Below are 20,264 nucleotides of genomic sequence, written 5' to 3'. Positions count from 1 at the left end.
ATTCCCTTATTCATTCCATTAACACAGATTTAATGACATGTGCCATGCAGAGCCTTCTCCAGGGGCTACAGTCAATTTTCCACAGAGGAGCCAGAATACTCTTTCTAAATAATCACATAATGTTACTCCCATGCTTAAAACTTTGTAACAACTTTCCTTTGCAAAAGTACCACGATCTCCAAATTATTACTTGCCTATCTCTGTAGCCCCATATTCTCCACTCTTCTCTCACTCGTCAAGCACTAACTGTATTGGTTCTTTCCTAACTCTGGGCCTTTGTACTATATATTCCTTCTACTTGGAACACTTTCCCCCTCCATTTTCACCCTGTGCCTCATTAGTCCTGAATCAAGCAAATATCACTGCCTCAGAGAAGCTTCCTCTGACAATTCCCGCAAACATCAGCGAACTCTCTTTCACATAGCCAATTTTACATTACTCAGAGCATTTATTAGTATTTAAAATTCTGTGTTCACATGTTTATTGTCTGCATTTTCCCCACTAGAATATAAACTCCTCAAGGGCAGAGACTCAATCTTTTCCACCACTGAATCACCAGCAAAAAGAACAGTACCTAGCACGTAGCAAAGATCAATAAATATTTGTCAACTGTGACTGAGGGAGGGGAGACATGAACAAATTATAGCAATATTATAAAAAAGGTAACATATACTATATAAGCCCAAAGAAGGAAGATGCTTAACCCTGCTGGGGAGATTAAGCCTGGCTTGGTGGAAAACTTGCTGCTGGCTACAATAAAGAGAGTAGACTGGAAAAGGAGAAAACTAGAACAGAGGAGAGTAGTTATGAAGCCAATGCAATCATCCAGGAAAGAAAATGAGGGCCTGAATAAAGGCATGGCAACAGAAATGGAAAGAACAGATTTTACAGGTATTTCAGAGATAAAATCATTATCATCTGGTTGCAGATTTGATCTGTAGAATAAGGACAAGTAATGAGGCTAGGAGTCTCCTGGGTGTCTGATTTGGCCCCATTAAAGCACTGCTCTTAATCCAGATGGGAAATACAGAAAGATTTTTAGAATTAAGATAATTAGTAAGTTTGAAACATAGAAAGCTTAATATACGTGACTGCATGGTTAAGATGTTGAGTAAGCAGTGAAAAAACTGGTCTGGAGCCCTCATGCTAAATCACAAATTTGACAGTCATTTATTCAGCCAATAAATATTTACCAAGCACATACAATCAAATCATACTTATCAAGTTTTAGGCACTGAGCATACAATCGTGAACAAAACAAAGTGCCTGTCCTCAAAAAACTTACATTCTAGGGAAACTAACAATAAATAATACTGTAATGGCCGTAGTGACAAGGGCTATGGAAGAAAACACAATAAAAAGAATGGAAAGTGATAGAGATGGGGGGTACTTTAGATAGATCAGAGAAGACCTCACTGATAAATTGATATTTGAACAGAGAGTTAAATGAAGTGAGGAAGCAAGTGTACAAATATTGAATGAAGAATAATCTATACAGAATATAACAGATGCACAAAGGCCCTGAAAAGAGAATATGAACAGGAAGGAACAGTAAGGAGGCTGTTTTGCCAAATACAGTGAAAAAGAGGAAAAGAGTTAGGAAATGAGAATGGTTGTAGAGGCAGCCAGGAACTAGATGATAATGGTAGTCATCACATATAATGGTAGTATATTTTTTAGAACAATTATCTTGTCACACACATTCCAGTATTTAATACAGTACTGAGAATATACAGCAGGTGCTCAAAAAAATTTTTTCAAATTAATGAGTGAAATCAATGAATTAAATTCCCATTATATTTGAACCCAATCTGTATTTGACCATTTTCTCAGCTTCAATTCACCCCCAAAGAATGAACCAAACAGCAATTTAAAGGACTATATTGGGGCTGCCCAGTGGCTGAATGGTTAAGTTTGTGCGCTCTGCTTTGGCGGCCCAGGATTTCACCAGTCCAGATCCTGGGCGTGGACATGGCACCGCTCATCAGGCCACGTTCAGGTGGCGTCCCACATGCCACAACTAGAAGGACCCATAACTAAAATACACAACTATGTACTAGGGGGATCTGGGGAGAAAAAGCAAAAAAAATAAAATGTTTCTTTTAAAAAAACAAATAAATAAATACAGGACTATATTATAAGCTTCAGCATTCTTCAGAAGCAGAATTTTTAAAATGCTTTGAAAGGTGACATCACCACTGGAACAAGTACATGCCCTTCCAAGGGGACTGCTTGGAAGAAAACAACATCTACTTCAAAGGACATAATTTCTAGGTTGTCTGCTAAACAACACATCATTTGAAAAACACTTCACATTTTGTAATGTTTTAATAATCAATATATCAATTTAGACCAAGTTCTGATCATGTTAGACAGTCAACAGTTTACCATACTACCTCAGCTCTATTCTAGAAAAATTATTTAAAACAGTTGGGGGCAAAAAAAAAGCTGTACCAGTAAGTACAAGAGCAATAAGTAATACAATCCTAAAAAACATGATTAAGTTATAGATATACTGCATTTTGTCGTTCCTAACTAATAGAATCCAAGCAATCACTCAAAATTCACCGTTAAAAACAAGTATTCTTTTGGTAGCTAATAATTCATACTCAGTTTAAATCTAAGTGCTCAGTGAACTAAACAGTGTAGACTCAATCAGCAAGGATTTTCCAAGGTTATTAACTGTTCTCACTTTCAGGAAATTCCAAACTCATTGTTTTCTACACTTCCAAACAGTAAATGCATAAAAATACAAAACATTTTGAATATTTATAACTAAGTAAATACTAATATCTTTTAAATTATCAACATTTAGAAAATGCACTTCATCAGAAACTTCTTCACCTTCAGTATAGTTAGATATTTTTGTTTCACTTTCAAATTTACTCTTGCTTTTGCATACTGAAATATGCAAAATGTTCTTTATTCTACTAATCTATGCTAAGCATAGGTTGCCAAGTTGCTTTCAAGTATTTACTCAATTTCCTATGCAGTACTCACTTCTAATTTCTTGGAGACAAGCACCAAGAAATGGGCAGTGCAATCTTTTTCTATCAAAGCACCACCAACTCTCAGGGGGGAAAAAAACCTAAAATTCAATGAAGGATTAAGTTTAAAAAAAAAAAGCTTTAACAATTAAAATTTATCTTAAACGAAGGAACATAAAATACTATCAAAATAGTACAAAACAGCAAAAGAAAAGTATAGTCCATTTCTACAGCATGCCCTATTATAGTAAAGAGTCACCAGAAGAAAGACCAGGAATAGAAAAAGAGAAACAGAAACCAATGAGAGAAAATGAGAACAGCAAGGGGAAGAGGGAGAAACAATCACATAAAGATGGTTTATAACTATCAATGAGATCTTAGACACTCTCACTTAATCTCATAAAGTTCTAATGTGTCTACTAGAAAATCAATCACATTACTTTATGACTTCCCCATGGGTGAAACCTGGAGCCGGATAACACAGGTCTAATGGTCCCTTTTGAGCTCTTAAAAAAGAGTATCAGACAAGACACTTAAACACACATGCTCTTTCAAGAAGGATCTCTATGGGTCGGCCCGGTGGTGCAGCAGTTAAATGCCCACCTTCCACTTTCAGGGCCCGGGGTTTACCGGTTCAGATCCGGGTGCAGACATGCCACTGCATGGCAAGCCATGCTGTGGTAGGCATGCCACATATAAAAAAAAAAAAAAAAAAAGTAGAGGAAGATGGGCACCGATGCTAGCTCAGAGCCAGTCTTCCTCAGAAAAAACAGGAGGATTGGCAGATGTTACCTCAGGCCTAATCTTCCTCAGGGGGTAAAAAAAAAAAAAAAAGAGATCTCTATTTTGTACTTTTTTTTTTTTAAGATAGGCACTTGACCTAACATCTGTTGCCAATCTTCTTTTTTTCTTTTTTTGGTCTTCTTCTCCCAAAAACCCCCTAGTACATAATGTACATTCTAGTCATAGGTCCTTCTGGTTCTGCTAGGTGGGACACTGCCTTAGCATGGCTTGATGGGTGGTGCTAGGTCTGCATCCAGGATGCAAAACAGTGAAGCCCTGGGCCACCAAAGTGGAGCATGAGAACTTAACCACTCAACCATGGGGCTGGCCCCTACTTTGTACTCTTAACAACTTTACAACTTTGATGTACATTTAAAACTACATGCTGTGAATCTAACATATTAACACACATTGATATTTCCACATTAGCATATTATGGAAGTGAGAACCAAGAAATGTTTATCCTCCTCCCTTTTTCTCTATAGAAATACGAAACCAATTTTGGTAATCATTCCACCAATTTAATTAGGTCAACACAAAACTTTCATTGGATTGGAATTCTAATTTTTCCAAATTTTAAACTTTTTTTGGAGATCTGATTATCTATACTTCTTTTTCTTTAAACAGTCATTAAGAAAAAAATTAAAGAAAAAAATTCACCTATTTAGATGTGTTAACTGACTAAAACCTATTAAATCAAAAGGTTGGGCTTGGGGCCAGCCCCGTAACCCAGTGCTTAAGTTCAGTGCACTATGCTTTGGCAGCCCAGGTTTGCAGGTTAGGATCCCAGGTGCAGACCTACACCACTCGTCAGCTGTGCTGTGGCAGTGACCTAGGTACAAAATAGAGGAAGACTGGCACAGATGTTATTAGCTCAGGGCTAATCTTCCTCCAGCAAAATAAAGAGAAACATTGGCAACAGATGTTAACGCAAGGCTAATCTTCCTCAGCTGAAAAGACAAGAGGTCAGGCTTAGGAGGTAAAAGATAAATTCAGAAAATGTTTTAAAATTTTTAAAGAAAGTTGGAATTAGTGTAATGATTCCAAACTCTACTCACGCATATAAATCTACTGCCCAGGCAAAAAGAAAAAATCCATCCACGTCATGACACATCTGACACATATAAGCAGACTTGGATTAAAATAACTTTGACTATATACAACATGGTGATACAACATAATATTTGGCATATGAAGTCAGATACAAAAAGTATATATTATATGAGTACATTATATAAAGTTTAAAAACAGGCAAAACTAATCCATGGTGTTAGAAGTTAGGATAGTGGTGTGCTTGGTGGGGGAAGCAGTGCCTGGAATGAGAGAGAATGAGAGCTTCCAGGGTATTGCGATATTCTGAATCTTGATCTGGGTTCTGATTATCCATGTGTTCAATTTGTCAAAATTCACAGAACTGTACATTTATGACAAACATTTTTTGGATCTATGTTTTCTTTCAATAAAAAAAAATTTGAAGGGGCTGGTCCCACGGTGTAGTGGTTAAGTTTGCATGCTCCACTTCGGCAGCCCAGGGTTCACAGGTTTGGATCCTGGGTGCAGACCTACATACCGCTCATCAAGCCATGCTGTGGCGGCATCCCACATAGAAAATAGAAGATTGGCACAGATGTTAGCTCAAGGCCAATTTTCCTCACCAAAAAAAAAATCTTTTTTAGTAACATTTAAAGCTCTCTCACTGTATTAGGCATTTTAACATGTAAAAAGAAAAGAGAGTCTAACATCTCCACATATTTTGCAAGGCTCTTAATAACTTACCCCTATCCTACAAATCCAATATGAATACTAAAATTCTATACCCTTATTACTCCTTTCTCAGTAAAATGTTTCATGCCTTTTACTCATGGTCTATTCCTCTTCATTTAACCATATCCTATTCGTTCGAAGTTGAAACAATGCCCCACTTTCTTTTATTTTTCTCCAGCCCATGCTTATCTCTCCCTTCTCTCATCTCCTTTGCTTTAACTCACCACATAAAGAACACCTACTATCTATATATTTATATCTATGTGCCAAAACTGTAATAAATATTTTACAAGCATTTTATTCATTTCTCAAATAAGTGTTATCTTTCACATAGATGAGAAACCACGCTCAGAAAAGGCAACTTGTCCAAAGTCAAAAGCTTCTAAGAGGCAGGGTCAAGATTCAAATCCAGATCTGCTTAGCTCCAAAGCCTATGTTCTTAGCTACAGTGCTAGACTGTCTCTCTATCATGCAATTAGCATGTTATTAAATGTTATTTTGTTCATATTAGTCATATTTTGTATCTATTATTTACCTTTAAATAATCCTACTATCCATATTGCATATATATGTATCAACTCTATCAAGTCATATCTCACATGCCTTAACCTAGGCTGAGGCAATAACCTATCTGGAAAACAACCAGGGTGCAAATGTAAGCACTCCAAAAGATGGCAATAAAAATTCAAAGTATGTATCATCACCAAGCTTATTCACTACACGTCATATATATTATTGTAGGGCCCCTTAATTCCTCATAGTAACAGCCTATTTATCCTTATTTTCCATATAATATTAACAAGTTCAGTTACATAGTTTCCATTTCACAGTACAGCAAAAGTAAAAAAATAAAGAATTAAAGGACTGCTAAACATAAGAACAATAATTGCAATGTAAAGTGACAGCTGAGAGCAATGAAACAGCACAGAAGAGTAAAAAGAGCAATCCAATGCTGCATAGGGTAGTAATAAATTGTCTTCCTCCCAACTCCAACACAGTAATTGATATTCATAATGATGATTCTAGCCAAAGAGAAAAAGTTAAAATATAGTCGATAGATTTATCTTAAGAAAGAAGAGAAATACGTAATAGTTCTAGAAATAATTTTATCCAAAACAGTTAAAATGTATGCTGCAGAGCTCAACCAATAACTTGCTTCCTGAGAGCTCCAAATCAACACTCTTACAATATATACTCAGTTAGTTGTTAATTATTCCAGCAATATAATTTATCTTCTATTGTACTTGTTGTTTTTAGAAAGACTGTAAAGGGTAAAGTGCATGGATTTTAGATCAAACAACAACAAATGTGATCTGAATCCTACCTCTCTCTCTCTTACTGCTAATATGAACTTGGGCTAGTTAGGCAACCTCTGGGCCCCACTTTCTTCACCAGTTATATAAGAATATTGATACATATCTCCTAGATATGTAGGAAGACTAAACTGGGTAATTCAAGTAATGTTTTTAACATATAATAAGGCTCCCAACATACAATAAGGTTCAAAACATTGTAGCTCCTGCTGCTATTTTTTATAATCAAAGACCACGTCTTAAACATCCAGCACCCAGAACAATGCTGGACACATAAGCAGTACTCAATAAATACTTGGTGACTGGCCTATAGGAAGAGAAGAAAAGAGTAAGAGTCTCTCTCTAACAGCATATGGCCAAACCCAATTACAATTACTACTTTTTATTTGTAATACTTATAAAAGAGTGAAGAATTGTTTCAAAGGAAAGAACTAGGACTACTTAGTGAAAAATTATTTTTTTATTAAATTTTTGGCTAATTTCATATAAGAATTTCATTAAGAAACATAGTTGCTCAATAAAGGAACAAACCACTTTGAGTAAGCTATCTATTAGTAAAAGGTCTGAGTGATGATGGATGACATCTGTCAGATATTGGAGAGAAGATTCCTATTTTGAATGAGAGAGCTAATAAAATAATTTCTAAAGTAGCTTCCAAATATGCTTAAAAATAGACATATTTATATACACACATACCTCCCCCAAATGCACTCATATTCAAGTACCCTATGTGAACACTTAGTGGCAATATAATTATTTACCTTTAAAGTACACTTTTTCTCTGTAGTACTTTTACAATATAGAAACAATTACTGATGTAAAGGAAAATTTTTTCCTAGGACTCAAAAATAAAGTCTAAACTTTTTTAATAAAATAAAATAACTATTAGAAGAAACAATAACATAGCAAAAGGCAACTGCCACAGTTTTTCCAAATCTCTTAATCTTCTTTTTATTTCCTTTTGAAAAACAACCAGGATCTTTTAAAATTTCTTCCATTTTACTAGGTAAAATAATAACATATATTTACGTATTCAAAACAATGTTGAAACATGAAAACACAACACTGAATTCTCCCATGACAAAGGAGAAAAAGGTTATTTTAAGGCTCTTATTAAAATATTTTAAACGACAAACATTTTTAAGACTACGCCAATCTAAAATTTAACTCACTAAAAAGTTGTAAAATCTATGTTAAGAATTATTCTTATACGACACATGAAATCTTATATGACATAAGAATTAATCTGACCTGCTCTGTACCGAGTTATGCCATTCAAAATAACAACCAGAAATTACAACCTACAGCAATAAAATGAAACCACAAGTGATTCTAAATAAATAAGGTAGGAAATAGCTATGTATATTCAAATATCCCATTATCATGATTTTATACTAACATCATATGTGACAGATATGACTAAAAACTTATCTACAACACGTGCTAAATAAAACATTCCACAACATTCGACTTGCCACCTGGTCACACACAGACACTGTCTTATAGCTAAATGTTAGAGTTCACAGCTCACCTACCTCCAACCACTGGAGTCTTCTCACTCTTTCTGCAACTCTATTCCCCTCAGTTTTTCTTTTTCTTTTTCCTTTTTTTTTCTTGGGGGAGGGGGCTGGTGGTGATGGTGGTATGGTGAAGGTTAGGGAGTGTATTATATAGAATTATGAGTGGAAAAAAAACAGGGCAATTAAAAGTTTTAGTATATAAGGGATGAACATTAAGCATGGAAATAATTAGCAATACTATTTTAAGATGTGATTTCTCAAAGTATGAAACTACTGATAAAAATATATATGTGCACGCATACATCTAAAAACAGTTAAATACACTTTTATCTGGAAGGCTGTTCCTTCTTAGTAAAAGTAAATCACTTGGCAGTCTTCTTTGTTTACAGCTTCTGTGTCTCTTCATTCTTTATTCATTATAAGAAATACATGAAATTACACTGGACTCCGAACAAGATTACTAAAATCCATGCAATTGGCAATTCAGCTTTCGTTTTGCTGCTTCAATAGAGCAATAATTTCCCCAAACACTGTTTATCCTTTACCCAAATAAATAACTAGAGGGCTGGGTAGGGTGTCTGGATTTGGCAATGAAACATTCCATGTTCTTCAGGATCTTAATTTCAAATATTCTCTCTCACTGTCAGGCCACATGTTTAAATTTTGAGATCAGAAAATATGGTCATTTTAGTGTGGAAGATAACAAAAACACTACCCATCCCATTTATAGTCTCTATTTCCAAATTGCATACATCTAGAAATGAGTTTGACAACAAATTTGCAGAGCCCTTTGAACATGCAGTATTAATGAAGGGAAGAGGAAACACATATACTACAAAACAATGGAAGAAAAAAAATCATTTATGCTTGGGTTTGGAATGCAACCAAGTATTTATATACTCATAGACACAAGCACACAATTACTTCACAATATGCCTAAAACCTCTCAGTCCAGTCCAGCACTACTGTCAAAGGTCAGAAGAGCCCTCATTTGAAACAATATAAAATATAATCAGTCTTCAATAGTCAAGAGATTTATGTACAGAACTCATCACCAACTTTTTCTCAATGTTATCTTCAAATACTGAATAATATGCCAGGAAAATATTAGTTCACAAAATTACATTTTGATTTTTAAAACACTGATCCAGAGCTCTGACTACTCAAATGGTACCCTTTTAGGCAAAGGTCTTACAGGTGTCAACACTTCTATGAGGTCTTCCCTCTAGGTCATTCCTTACCTATGTCCCATTTTTTTCTGAATTCCTCTGGCTTTTGATTCCTGTATAAAAATAACTGGCAGGTACTTCAAATACTACTATCTTATACCACACCCTGATACAGATATATCCCAACTATAACATAAACTCCGTGAAGCCAAGAATTATGCCTTCCTGATTCACAGTAACACTTACTAACCTGATTATACAATATACTCATCAAAAATACGCTAACTCACATTAACAAACCACTACAAATCCAAATTCTTCTTGGGGTAAAAAACAGCAAAGTAACTAAAGGAGCCAGATTCTTCAAAATCTAGGTGATTGACATTAAAAAACTCTTTTCTATATTTCTTACTAAACTCAATTGACTCCTTAAACAAGATACATTTGAAGCCGTGGTATATCTTCAATTTTACATTTTATATAAATTTTATCATTACCAGGTACATTGCTCAGTTTACACAATCTGGCTAGACAACTTTATAAGAGGAATTTTAAGAATGTACTTATGTTTAGATTCTCTTTCAACTCCATGACTTTGGACATATGAATGTTATATTTAGTTAGTTTTACATAATTATTTTCAATTTAGTTTGGCATCTATATAATTTTATAAGTGCATTCATTATAGAGATAATACTTTAAAAGTAGCTATTCAGCTTTAACCTGGCCACACTAACAAAAAAGCACAGATAATACAAAACAATGGATGATCCAAAAAGCATTAACAGTCAACTCTCAATTATTCAAACGTGGATTACCTAATAAATATTTTAGCCTTTTTATGTCCACTATTCTAATAGTATTTGCTTAGGAAATAAAAACTGATGTTAATAATTCAAATAAAAGACATCAATCTACAGTAGGGAAGGAAAGAATATACAATCTTCCCAAGTCACAGAAAATAATGCTATTTAGATTATACATTTAGGACTCTTCTGCCATTATTCACCTTTTTATTAAGTGCAGGTAACTGAGAGTGGACTGTATTTAGCTTGGTGATAGTCAGAGGTACAGATACACAGGCATGCAAACCATTCACTCACCCCACTGTGCTTTTCACAGCCCTATTTTCAGTAGCCTGAGACCTGGGAGGGGGAGGAGGCAGCAAGTCACTGCAGATGATCTCTTAAAAGGAAATTGAGAGTTGACTATAATTTACATTTAAAGTACTATGAAATACCATCACTCCTACATGTATTCATTACTGTTTATGGGAATACTTCTCACAGTGATTTAACAAGGCTATAAATGCTTTCTCTTTAACCTTTCAATATCCCAGAAACATAGTGATAACTGAGAATCACATAGATGAAGGTGAAAGTGCTACACATGTAACGCAGTATGCATTTTAGAGATCAGGAAACTGAAGCCTAGAGAGGTTAAATAGCATGCCAAGATTGTCCTCAGATTAAGGAATAGCAGAACTGAGTCCTCCAGACCCATCTTCACTGCCACAGTCTTGCAGTCCCTTCAGCCCAAAACTCTCCTCTTGGCTTCAGAGATCATCATCTTGCTAATTCTCTTCTGTTTGCCCCTTTCTTCTTATTGATTCCTATGCTATAACATAGGCTCTCATGAGCTTATCTTCTAACACTCAGATCTTCAGCTCTTTTCTCCACTTACATTCTTCCCTCTCTCAATGTCCTATACAGAGAACAATCAGATGACAAGTTCTGAACTACTAAAACTTCCATTCCAGTACATACTGCTACCTCTTACACATCTCTGACAGAGTCAGTCACCTGAAATACAAAGTACAAAGCTGAACTCATTATCACCCTCCCAAAATGATTTCTCCATTTCATGGCACCATCAATTTCATTGCCCCTCAGGACTTCAAACTTAAACTGCTTTTATTTTTACTTTCCTTAATACTGCACTACTCCTTTTCCTGTCTCTCTCTCCATTCTTCCATTCAATAAATGCCTCAGTTATTATTATATGCTAGATGCTGGGGAAGAAGCTTAAGATTTAGCAAGGGAAAAAGAACTAGACAAAGAATTGAAATAAGGCAATGGTAAGCGATATTTAGAAAGGAATAAGCAAAGATGTGTAAAAGTAGACAAGGAAGCAATGAATTCACACTGGGATGGTAAGGAAGGATTTCCAGAAGTGGCATGTGACCTAGACCTTAAAGAATTAGGATTTCAATAAAGAGAGCTGGAAATGGAATTCTAGGCAGAGGAAACAACCTATGCAAGGTCAAGTAAATAGAAACTGCATGCCATGTGCAAGGAATAACAAACAGCTGTCTTTGACTAAAGCAATGATTCTCAACCAGGGGCGTAACACAATCTCCAAGGGGAAAGAACAGGAATGGGAAGGTTGGTGCTTTAGACTAGCAAACTCTCCCCAATCCCTTTTGAGAAGCATTGTGTGTAAAGAAGTGGGGAGTGTGTTACACAACTGAACTATGCAGAGAGGCAGATAGGTTGAGAATAATATGGTTAAGATAGTACAGAAGAAAATAATTCTGAAATAAATCATAAAAGGGCTTCAATGCCAACCTAAGAAATTTGAACTTTATTCTGTGAACAAAAATGAGTGTCTGAATGTTGAGTGTGTGTGCTTCGTTTTTTCATTTAAGGGAATGACAAGATCGAGCTAGATTTCAGTGAAATAATCCTGGCAATCATGTAGCAGAGGGAGTGAAAAAAGGTGAGAGAAAAGAAGATTTTACTATCATCTACATTTGATAACGAGGACGTGAACTAGACCAATGACAATGGAAATAGAAAGAGATTGGATTCAGTAGATATTTCAGAGTCAAACTGAAGGAACATGGCAATTGAACAAAGAGAAGTAGCTCTCTAGATTGAATAATAGAGGATGGCAGCAGTACCTAGAAAGAGAAAAGTGGGTACGCTTTGGGGTACAAAGTCTTATACATCATGACTTTGAGAAATTACCAGACTCATATACTAATACGTTTTGCAAGTTTAGAAGAAAAAGTCTGAATAAAAATGTGATTATTGTAACCATCTCAATTCATGGATTTTTAAGGCCATGAGTGAAAAGGCTGCTCAGGGAGGTAGCACCAGTAGAAGAGGGAAAGAAGATCAAGGACAGAACCTTGGGGCTCACTTGTTAAGGACCTGGAAGACCAGCCAGTAAACAGAGAAGGAGCAGCATAAGAGGTAGGAAAAGAACCAGGAAAATATTTCACAAAAGTCAAATGAGGAAAGAGTTGCAAGAATAGCAATACTGTAGTGGCTACAAGTGCGTGATCTGCAGTTAGTCACCCACTAGCCCTGTGACCCTGGCTGAATTACTTACCTTTCTGAGTTTCGTCCTTTAGAATCTCAAAGCATATATCCTCAACTGTAAAACACGGATAACAAGAGCACCTCAGAGTTGTTGAAGATTAAGTGAGATAATATATTTCAGTGCCCGGAACAAAACTTTTAATACCACAGTACTACTACTAATAGAATGAGGAACTTAAAAATGCCAGTGAATTTTGCATGAGGTTACTAGCATCCTTTAAGAAACTATTTTCAGGGAAGAGCTGTGCTTACAAGACTATAGCAGTTAAGGAAGAAAGTTGTGGAGTGAAGATAAACCATCCTGTCTGTGAAGCCTACGAAAAAATAACTATTTTGTAATCTTTGTCTTTATCTTTCCACATCTCCCACCATCATCCCATGTCTAGTATAGTATCTGATCCATATGAAGGATACAACAAATGTTTGCTGAACATAAGAAACTGAGCGAGTAGGAAGGAAGAAATGAAGAAGCAAGAGATCTTAGTTCTATAAAGAACCTTAGAGGAAGTAGTACTAAGAGCATAAAATTCCTTTCCATATTAGCCTGGGAAAGGAACAGAGATAGTTCTCTGACTCAGGGAAACACAAGGTAAACATGGATGAAATATACGGGGGAGAGGACAAGAAAATTCAGGTAAGACAGCTTCTACCTTCTTAATAAAGAAATAAAAGTTCTCTGCACAGAGTAGGAGGATTCCAAAGTTAGTCAGGAATCTCAAGAAAACAAATTAGTTAATTCCTCTATTCCAATATATATTCAACTTCATTTCTGTCTCCAACACCCTCGTCTAGTCCCCCATCATCTCTTAGATTCTATCACTGGCCTCCTGAGTTGATCCTCTTCCGATTGACTTTACCTTTCCCGAGGTGTGGGAAACATCTCGAGAGCTGATGTTTCCTTCCACTATGTCCGCCACTATTCTTATGAGAAGTCAACCCCTCTGTGAAGCTTTCTCTCATCCTCTATCCACCAGATAGTTAATCATTCTCTCCTCTAGGCTATTTCTGTCCCTTGTACAGTTTGATTACTTAATTCATTGTTCCATACTGCAATCACTTCTTTATGTCTGTTCCAATAAAATCCTAAAAGGGGAGTAACATCTTCCTCATCTTTATTCCTCCAGCACATAATTCAGCATTTATTATATAACAGGCATTCAGTCAATGTTTGTTTTGTCTAACTGAAGTGAGCGATTAAACATGAGTAATCTCCTAACTAGAAGAAATCAGAAAACATAAAGTTAGTGTTCAAATTTGCATCCTTCAGCAACTGAAACAGTCAATTTTTTAATTCTTACTAATAGAAAAGTAAAAGGGTTGGATAATCAAAATATACATAAAACTCAATACTTTTAAATAAATTATATTCTAAAAAGTTTATTTGAATACAGGTACATCCATGTCCTTGGAATTCACTTTGAACAAAATAATTAAATTATACTAGGAAGGGCTCACACAGGAAGAATATGGTATCTTTTCAGGTTATTCAGTACCAGGAAGAGATGTACTATTGGACTGATAAAAAATAGACTATCCTTGCAGTGGAACTGGCTAAGGGAAGCATTTGGGCAAAACAGAGAGACCATTTAATGATATCAATAGCAAATATCAGGGACTCTCACAAATTAAGTAGAGTAGTTGTCTGAACAAAACTGAAAGCAACAATTACCAATGAGTTAAGTGTAAAATCTACTACAATGAAGTTCCTAAAGCAGATCAAAATTAGTCCATCAATAGTTTTTAATTAAAGCACACTATGTATGAACCACAGTACTAACACCAATACCAAAACCAAAGAATCTTAAAACTCTCCTGGGCCTCAAGAAGCTTGCAAGGCTAGCCAAGTCATTATTACTAAGAAATTTTCTAGAGTCTGGGAGAAAAATTCTAAGGTTCTACAAAGTAAAATATCACATTTTATCTAAAGTACATATAATAGACTGCTCTTTGCTCAGATCTAATTTACTGGTAATCTCAGAGATTACTTTTCACAGTTGTCATATTTAAGAACTCTACTTCAGACAGACTACCATCTAATTAACAGCATGTCTCAAAAAATGAAATCTTCAATACCATAATTCCTTATTAACAGGCTTATAATACTCAAAACAATCATCTGAAATATTTTATTCAAATACTTATTTTATCACGTTTGAAATGTGATATAAATAATTTTGATTTCATAGCACAGGAAGGCAACTAACATCTAGTTAACATCACTCACAAAGTATCAAGTCCTGTGCTGAGTACTTTAATTAAGCACCAGGCCATTTACTTCTTATATTCTTAACAACCCTCTGAAGTTATCTCTTCTTTTTTGAGATGAAGAAACCAAGAGTAGAGCAAGGTCAAATAACTTGCCCCAAATTACCTAACTATTAAGTATCACAGCTGAGATTACAAACCAGAACTATTTGACTTTACAGTCTGCCCTCTTTTCACTATACACCGATGGCTCCTTTAGGAATTACAATGACTATGACCTCTATTTTATAATGAACTTTGTTCCATGGCTACACAACGATTTCTCAACGGTTACATAAAAACAATTAGAATGAGAGCAAACACTGGATTACCATTAAAAAATACATATTTTTGGTTACTCAAACTTTAGCTAAAACATACTGTAATCCAATCCACAAACAGCTGCCTTCAGCTGCAACGCAGACTGCCCCACAGTTCTCAAATTATTACTAAAGTTTAATTCCTCAGGAACTTTCTTCATGTTAGAGCCACAAGCCTTGTTTTAACAATGAAATGTTTGTCAGAATAGCAATTTCTCAAACAATACCGTCACTATATAATGAATCTAACTCAAGGTCCTTTTTTCATTCTAAACTTCCTTAGGATTTAGGAATACAGGTCTCATATAACCTCTCATTATTAGTTGTGTATTGCTTTTGCAATCAGTTTCAACTGGCTATGTATATTTTATTCCAAACTGAAGTACATTTTGTCAGGTCCAGCAGAAACAGCATTTTCTGCACTTTTTGTTTTATCCTAGAACTACCTATGGACATGGGTGTTTACTAAATGCTCAGGAAATAAAGCATTTTAAATAGTATGTTTACTATCTGTATACTTGAGTAAAATTGGAGTAAACCAAAAGTATCAAATCAAATTTGTACATATGCTTTTTTACGACCCAAAATTTTCATGCCAACCAGAGAAACCACCATATATAGGAGCTCAGCAAATTCGATTTAAAGCACAACTATAACTTACTTCTAGCAGCACATCCGAAAAGGTTTTTAACGCATAAATCAGACTCAAGATCTAATAAATGCTCTTTTCACTTCTAAAACATACATGCTCACATATAAATTAAATCACTAACAAACTACATCATTACAGAACTCAAATGCTAATTTTGAGCCCTGTGGGAATTTTGCTTACTTTGTTAGAAAATTTACTAGAAAATCTTTTCCCACATATATTTTATATAGATTTTTCATATCTGTCTTATATATAGTCAAGTTTCCAAACTTACACAAGTCAAAAGCTTTATATCTTTCTACACTAATATTCTTATCTGCTGAAAAAAATGTTCCAATTGAGTGTATTACTGATCTAACTAGTTGCCAGTCCTATGACTTAAGCCCTATTATGTTTCAGAAACTCTTCTGCCTGTAAAAGGATCTAATTCACCCAAAACTAAGTCCCTGAACTTTCAGAAAATATTGCTACAAAAATGTACTCTTGTAGCTAAATGAAAACTAGCCTTTTAGTTTATAAAACAGTAATCTTACATGATGACATACAAAATAAAACAGAGAATGCATTATGCTCTAAATACAGAGATAAGCCTCAACAATGCGTCTGCGTCTAATGCTGCAGATAATGGCAAGTACAACATAAGTTAACATGTTTTTTCATTTTACATAGAATGTTTACGACGACTTTCTTTTAACTTCCTAAAGTGTTTTTCACATCTCAAAAAGGAAACTGATTCTGTACGGCTGAAGTGGGTTACACTCTTAAGCTACAGCCGGTGTGAAAAGCGACTTCTTCGGAATCAGTAGACCAAATCCTGTTTACCGTGGAAGAGAAAAACAAAACCTTGTACATAACTACTAAATCTTCAGCGAGATCTTGTCGCGCGAACTCCAGTGACTGATGGAAGATATACTGGCCGGTAGCCGGATTAGGTCCTTAAAAATATAACCGGGATTTACCCAGTTCCGAAGGTGTAAACAAACCCATCGCCACTGCAGAAGGTAAACAATGAACCTGCAGCGCGGGTGAGGGGGCGGTCTTTGCCAACTACAGTCCCAGCGGCCAGGGAAAGGGAAACAGGAGGGAAACACGGCGGACACCAGACACTCAGCAGTAAGGTTTCACTACCGAGTGATCAAGGCTGCGGGTCCCCCAGGGCGGTGGGCAAAGAGAGGAGCAGGCAGCAGGAGCCCAGCAGGTCCAGCTTCTGCTCTGGGGGACGGGGAGGGCAGGATGTGGTCGCTCTGCCCTCACACAGCCTCCGGCGACCCAAGTAGCAGCCTCAACTCCCTCCGGTCGCCCCCAGGCTTCGGCGGCACGGGCTCCGGGATAGGAGAAAAACGCACCCTCGGGGATCCGGGGGAGCCAGAGGGTCGCCGGGGCCGCCGAGTCCCGCTCGCTGCTTCCCGGCACCCGCAGCCCCCAGAGGCCCGGAGAAGGGCTCGCGGCGAGGGAAACGCGCACCGGGAAGGGGGATGGGTCCGAGGAGGCGGCCCCGGGCTTGGCTCCCGCGGGCCGGCAGGCGGGGCTCGGGCTCTGCCTCCCGCACCCCCGCCGGTCCCGAGCGGGCCCGCCCCTGCCCACGGCCCCCAGCCCCGGCTCCTCCCCGGCTGCGCCCTCGCCGGCGCCCGCGGCGCCCCGCGTTACCTCGGGTCAGGTCCAGCGGGACGTTCTCCTCGCCGCTGTCATTCCGCCCTGCGCGAAACAGACACACAGCCCCAATTAGGATCCGCTCGCAGGCCAGCGGCGGCAGCCCTAGCTCCAGCCAGCGCCCCGGCTCGCTCCCCCAGCCCAGGGCCAGGGGGAGGCAAGTGCCAGGGGTGGCTGGCGCCGGGCGGTGGGGGGTGAGGGCTGCAGCGGGCTTACCTCGTATTCGGAGGTTCTTCAGCGAGCGGCCGCGGCCGATCGCCGCCATATTGACGGGTTTCAGTCACAACACCGGAAACCTCGCCCAATCGCGCGAGAACCCCTTCCCCTCCCCGCGCGCCGCGCCCGCCCCCCGCGGCATCGCCCCCGCCCCTCCGCGGCGGCAGCGGGCGGAGGGCGGCGGGCGGTGCAGTCTCCGCTCGTGGCTGGAGGGACCGCTCTGCAGCCCCGGGGTCTCGGTGGAGCTCGCCGCGTGGGCGCTCGCTAGTCCGGGCCCCGCAGGGCGCGGCGATGCACCCGGCCCTCTGCGAGCACGTCCGCCGGGAGGGGGGCATTTCCCACGAGGGGAATCCCATTGATGCGAGTTTGCAGCGTGAAGGATGCTTCCCCTCCAGCCGCCGCGGAAACCGTAGTCAAAACCGAGACAAACAAGGAGGAGACCGGGATGCGGCCGGCGGGCCACCTGCTGAAACCATCCTGCATGACTCTTCTCCTTGCTTTCAGTCCCTGAGATAGACAGTCCCCCTTCCTTATTCATCAATTAAAACGATTTTTATTAAAAAAGAAACATAAAAACTCCCCGCACAGTTTTAATGTAACTCAAATCCCTTCTAAAGTCGCTTTGCTCCAACCAAGTTAACACGGAACAAAGTTTTCCACCCTCGCTCTGACCGCCGTGCTAAGCAGCTTTGCACTTGATCTTCAAAGCCACACTCAGCCAGGAGGGCTTCTCTGAGTGGCAGTGCTTGGGTAGAAGTTTTGTTTTTGACCGCCTGGCGCAGGAGGGGACAAGGGATGGAGAATAGGCAGTGCAGGGTGGTCGTCCCGGGCAGTGGGTGGGATTGTTCCCGCGCACGCGCGGGCGCCGGGAGGCCCAGGGAGAGGGTTTCCTCTCTGCCTGGAACCGAGAGGTTTGCTGAAGGCTGTGTCCGGGTTTTCTATCTGTGTAGCTCCTAGAACAGTAGCTAATGTAGAAGTTGTGGATTAGTATTTTTCATACATAAGCCTAACAATTATTAACTGTAGAGATTTTAATTCTAAAAACTGCTTTAGCTATTTAATATATATGTACCTGGCTCCTGAGCCAGCAACTTTGTCTTACTAGATGAACTGTAAAGAGAGGGTGAGCGGTTTGTCGCTTTTTATTCCCCAACTCTCTCTTTCTATTCTATGAGACTGGAAGTTCATTGACAGTGGAGACTTGCCTTAACCACCTCTGTTTTCCCAGCTCCCAGTTAACTCAGTGTCCAGCACAAACAAGTGTTCAATAAATAATCGGATGAGTAAATGTCTTGGATTCCTTCTTTGTTCCAATGTTCTTTTTGATGTAAAAAAAATTTTAAAACAATATGGGAGATACTAATTGCAGTCGTTAATAATAGTGAACTACTGGAAACACTTAAATGACCAAAAGTAGGGATTATACAAATTATTGCAGCCATTAAAAATGACGTTGCAGGTCTAGTATATTTACAGGAAATAATGCTCATGACATTAAATCAACTCTTTTTTATAAACTTTCAAAATATGTATCAAATTAGAAGGATACTTTGTAAAATATTTTACATATCTGTGTACGTAGAAAAAAGTCTGAGAAAACTTACATCAAAATGTTAACTAATTTTCTTCCGTTCAGTGGTGGAATTACACATACGGTTTTTGTTCTTGTTTGTTTGTCTGTACTTTAAATGTCCTGGAATTAATATATATATATCGGTTGTAAAATAAGTAAAAGTTTAAAAAGAAAAATAAAAGCAGCATGGAGTAGCATCATTATGAAAATAAAAGAGGAACACTGCTTCCTTAGAGTTCTACCCTGTCTGTATATTCCGGATCCTTTTCTATTAGGTCTGCAATCAGCTGTCTGCTGGTGATACTGCACTTAGATTCCGGATGCAACATAATTAACACTTTTTAAAAAATGTCTCCTGACATTACTAGTAGTAATTTTAATAACAACAAACTTGCTCCCTTTTTTGTGGCTTTTAAGTCTTGGTGCAAATTATTTATTCTAGTTACAGCCTAAAACAAAAATCACAAAACGAAGTCTGGCTAGGATGGTAAAAATTTTGGATTCCATCCCTCTATGTATCACATTCCCCCACTTTAGAAAAGTAAAAATCCATCAGTGGAAATTCTACCAGATTCTTTGAATTGTTCAAATTTTCAACCAACCCTTTCTATACTATTTTTTTATCCTTATCTGTTCTAAATGAACTCCTTCCTAGTAAAATTTAACTTCATTTTCTCTTTCAGTCTTTCATGGAAGTGAGTACAACTGATCCACTTTTAATTTACTTGGGGGTACATGAGAGCCTGA

The 20,264-nt window shown here is 37.9% G+C and overlaps 1 protein-coding gene across 6 annotated transcripts in view; it reads right to left on the bottom strand.

Moving 5' to 3' along the window:
* Positions 1-18,049, bottom strand: part of RICTOR (RPTOR independent companion of MTOR complex 2) — a 112,141-nt gene extending 94,092 nt beyond the window's left edge. For 4 of the 6 annotated variants that reach the window (XM_044779390.2, XM_070519739.1, XM_070519738.1 and 1 more), the window contains exons 1-2: positions 17,945-18,049; positions 17,726-17,773 (exon numbers count right to left, since the gene is read on the bottom strand). In XM_044779390.2, coding sequence (XP_044635325.1) covers positions 17,726-17,773; positions 17,945-17,993 — 97 coding nt within the window. In that variant the 5' untranslated portion in view covers positions 17,994-18,049. Of the gene's footprint in view, positions 1-8,382; positions 9,382-10,639; positions 10,678-17,725; positions 17,774-17,944 lie in introns of those variants that run through there. The other 2 variants (XM_070519741.1, XM_070519740.1) reach the window with 2 other exon arrangements.
* Positions 18,050-20,264: the final 2,215 nt, after the last annotated feature.

This window comes from Equus asinus, chromosome 10, assembly GCF_041296235.1.
Source record: "Equus asinus isolate D_3611 breed Donkey chromosome 10, EquAss-T2T_v2, whole genome shotgun sequence".
NCBI lineage: Eukaryota > Metazoa > Chordata > Mammalia > Perissodactyla > Equidae > Equus > Equus asinus.
The sequence above is the reverse complement of the archived record's forward strand: the minus strand, read 5'-3'. Positions and strand labels throughout refer to the sequence as shown.